Source organism: Notamacropus eugenii, chromosome 1 (assembly GCF_028372415.1).
Source record: "Notamacropus eugenii isolate mMacEug1 chromosome 1, mMacEug1.pri_v2, whole genome shotgun sequence".
In the NCBI taxonomy this organism is placed as follows: Eukaryota; Metazoa; Chordata; class Mammalia; order Diprotodontia; family Macropodidae; genus Notamacropus; species Notamacropus eugenii.
In genome coordinates, this window is record NC_092872.1 from 336,538,840 (window position 1) to 336,542,989 (window position 4,150).

The 4,150-nt window shown below is 37.3% G+C and overlaps 1 protein-coding gene across 1 annotated transcript; it reads right to left on the bottom strand.

Moving 5' to 3' along the window:
• Positions 1 to 3,003: 3,003 nt before the first annotated feature.
• On the bottom strand, positions 3,004 to 3,949 carry LOC140518083 (large ribosomal subunit protein eL6-like). The gene has a single exon (XM_072629861.1). The coding sequence runs from the start codon at positions 3,901 to 3,903 to the stop codon at positions 3,031 to 3,033; it is 873 nt and encodes a 290-aa protein (XP_072485962.1). The 5' UTR covers positions 3,904 to 3,949; the 3' UTR covers positions 3,004 to 3,030.
• Positions 3,950 to 4,150: the final 201 nt, after the last annotated feature.

The following is a 4,150-nucleotide window of genomic DNA, read 5'->3' on the forward strand; positions in this document are numbered from 1 at the left end:
AGTCTGACTACTCATCATTTTTTATAGCAAAATAGTATTTCATTATATTCATATACCACAAGTTGTTCAGCCATTTCCCAACTGATAGTCAGCCCCTCAATTTCTAATACTTTGCCACAACAAAAAGAAGGGCAGGAGAGCCAGCCACAAAGAGAACGGGACAGGAGATGTGTGTAGGCCCTTAGCCAATACCAAGTAGTTTTGATGATTGCTGCTTTATAATACAGTTTAAGATCTGGTATGGCTAGGCTACCTTCCCTAGCATTTCTTTTTATCACTGCCCTTGACATTCTGGACATTTTGTTTTCCCAGATGAATTATGCAATTTTTTCTAACTCTATAAAATAATTTGTTTTGGTAGTTTGATTGGTATGGCACTGAATAAGTAAATTAATTTAGGTAGAATTTTGATTTATAGTATATTAGTTCAGCCTATCCATGAGCAACTGATGTTTTTCCAATTATTTGATTTGGCTTTATTTATGTGAAAAGTGTTTTGTAATTGTTTTCATATTATTCCTGGCTTTATTTTGGCAAGTGAACTCCCAAATATTTTATAATGTCTATGGTAACTTTAAATGGAATTTCTCTTTCTATCACTAGCTTTGGGGCTTTATTAGTAATATGTAGAAATGCTGATGATTTAGGTGAGTTTATTTTATTTCCTGCAACTTTGCTAAAGTTCTTTATTATTTCAAGCAGTTTTTTACATGATTCTCTAGGATTCTCTAAGGATATTGTTAATTTTTTTGATTGGCAATTTGTTTCCTCTATTTAGAAATTCTGAGTAGTTTTCTTCTATTTTTACTTGCATTATGGAGTTCAAGTCGTTTGACTTGTCATATTTTCCTGGGAGATTTATGAGGCTTAATTTGTCTCTATACATTCTGTCTTTGAGATCAATGTATTTTGCTTGTATAGAGATCATGTGTATGTGTTTTCTTTAATGTTATTGCTTTATGCTTCTCTTCTTCCAGATTGTCAATCACTCCTGTATATTTGCATTCTCAATCAGTTGTTCTCTCTTATGCTTCTTTGGAGAGATTTGCCACTGTGGATTCAAATGTTTCTATACTGCTAATTAGTTCAGCTGTGCAGGCCATAAAAGTCTGCTGTTTTTTCCCCTTCTAACTTCCTTCAAGATTCTTGTTTCTCTCTTGAGTCATTTAGAAATATCCTGCTGTGATTCTATGCTTTCTTGGGAATCTGTAGGGTCTGTTTCTTTAGTAGTTGCTTATATTTCCTTTGTCTTGCAATGTTTATTTAGAGAGCTTTCCTTTCATTTCAATATCTTCCCTGGTCATTTTTCTGTCAGTTCTCTCAGTTTTTAACTGAGTTTTCTTCCTCCTAGGATCTTTGGCATTTTTAGTCTTTTTCCCTAATATATCTCCTTTTCTGATCCTTTGATTGCAGATCTCCCAGGAGTTGGAACTGTGCTATCTTAGCCCTCTCCCATATTGCATAATTCACTTTTTACTAGTCTCTATTACTTGCATTTCAAGACTGGCCCTATGTAGATGACAGTCCCCTTTCCTTCAGGCCTAGTATATCCCCCTTCTGTCAATTTCAGTTCTCTGAGTCCTTTAGTATTTCTCCTTTTCTGCAAGCAAGTAGGCAGTGGGGAGGTCTGTTGCTTATTGCTAGAGAATGGTGAGAGTGAGGGATGGGGCGGGATTTGCTGGCAGAAATTAAAGCAGCAAGAAAAATAGTGTTGAGTGGAACCCTCAAATTCTGCCAAGGCTTGGGATCTGGTGGTAGAGAAGAATGAGGCTGTGCTAAGGGAACACATGAAGGATCAGTAATACTTCATAATTTATAAAGTTCATACCCATTGGTCTTCTTGGAATTAAGAAAATAGTCCATGAGGGGATGCTGCATGTATTTTACATTCTTTATTCATATAAAATATGTATTTTATATTTTTTTGTCTGTGAACACTTTTAATTCCTCCCAGTAGAATATAAGCTCCTTAAAGGGAAGGATTACTTAATTTTTGTCTGTGTATATTTATTTCTGGCGCCTAGCACACAATTTTGCATATAATACACTCTTGTTTAATTAAATTGAGCATAGTGGGTGTTGTTAAGGCCTCTGAAACTTTGGACAGTTAATATTTCTGTAGTTTAGTTCAACAAGCATATTAAAAACTCAATTATCACTGTGCTAGGTACTTGAGGAGTTGCACAATTTAGATTAGGTATGATTTCTGACATATGACATATACAAGGGTAGCTATAATACCCCAAAATACATTTTAAATGAATTGGATCCATGAACTCCAACTAATTAACTATCCATGGACAAGTCATTTAATCTTTCACCTTCATTTCCTCATTTGCAAAACAGAATACTAACATCTCACAGTTACCTTATAAGATTGTTGGGAGGATCAAATCAGATATGGAATCAAAACATCAACTTAAGCTTCTAGATAGCTTGACATTATTGCAAAGGCTCAAGTATTACTAATCTATAAAAACTACAGAAAAAAAACTGTCTCTGTGCTATTTGTAGGCAAAAAAATAAGTACCTGCTGAACTTGTTGTATTTGTTCCTAGGATATTCCAGTAGTAACTTATTCACAGTGTCCTGCTAACCAAACCTAAAACTTTCCAGACTAAAACTCCAAACTTTGTACGTCCTGTTTCCAGAATTATACTATCCCCCATCATTGATCTTTCATCTTTATTTCATTATCAATTTATTTTTTGTATTCTTAGTCCAGATATAAGAATATGAATTGTTCAGATATCCTTAGATGAGGCATCCAGGCAGAGCAGTGGGTAGAGAGCTGGTCCTGGAGTCAGGAAGAACTGGGTTCTAATCTGTTCTCAAATACTTACTAGCTACGTGACCCTGAGCAAGTCTCTTACCCTCTGCCTGCCTCAGTTTCCTTAACTGTAAAATAAGGATAATAATAGCATCTGCTTTACAGTGTTTTTGAAAGGATTAAATGGGATAGTTTTTTTTTTTTTTTTTTTTTTTTTTTAGTTATTCCAAATATTTTAATAAGAGTTCTCGGCTAGGCATTTAAAACACCAGTTTGTGAGGATAAACTCCATTGGAGAGAGAGAATACAGAACGCAGATAGCCACGGAGCTGAGGAATTTTCTTGATTTTGGGCAGGATCTGTGAGTCCACTGTTTTCTGATCAGCCTTGCGCTGCTCTGTAATCTCGTATTTCTCTTTTTCTGTATCAAAAATCTCTCCTTCTTGGTGTCTGGGTTTACGGAGCCTCTTCTTCTTAAAGTAAGCATCAGTAAGATGATTTGGAATTTTTACACCTGAAAGGTTAACCCTGGTAGATGTGGCAATGACAAATTTCTGATGGGTTCTTCTCAGAGGAACACGGTTGATGGTCAGGGGTCCAGTCACCAGTAGCAAGCCACTAGCCAGCTGCTTCAGGAAAACCACTCGCTTGCCCCTGTGGCGGCCAGTGAGCATGATCAGAACAGTGCCTGGGGTGATGCTAGCTCGAAGTCTCCTCACATGCTGGCTGAAGGGCTTTTTGCCATGACTTAGCAGCTTTCTAGGCACATCCTCAGTAGGGTAATACCTAGGCATTTTGCGAATCTTTACCACACGGGTTCCTCCATTCTTATCGCCACCAACTGGCTTTGAGATAGTAGCAGGTACCTTCTCTTTCTTTTTCCTTTCAATTCGGGTTTTTGGTGCAGCATATTTCCGCTTGTACATGCCTCTCCGGGAATACATTGCAGACCTGGAGTACCTACCAATCCCTCGGGCCAAGACTGGGTTGCGACTACAATGCTTTCGAGGCTTTTTCACCACCTTTTCAGCCACATCTTCCTTTTTGCTCTCCTTTTTTTCCTTTTTGCTCTCCTTTTTTTCCTTTTTAACCTTCTTTTCCTTTGGTTCCTTTGGGGGCTTTTTGTTCGCCATCTTGAGAGACGGGAAAGAGAATTATTGTCCGGACTTCCGGTCTATAAGCAGCAAATGGGATAGTTTTTGAAAAGAGTTTAGAACAATGCCTGGCACATAGCTGATACTCGATAAGGTCCTTTCTTTCTCCCTCTCTTCCTTTCTTACTTCCAATTGGGATGAAGAACATGGCTACAACAAAAACTTTCACATGCAAGGTCCTATTTCTTTCTTGGAAAAGAGTAATAACTAATTTCCTCAACTAAGT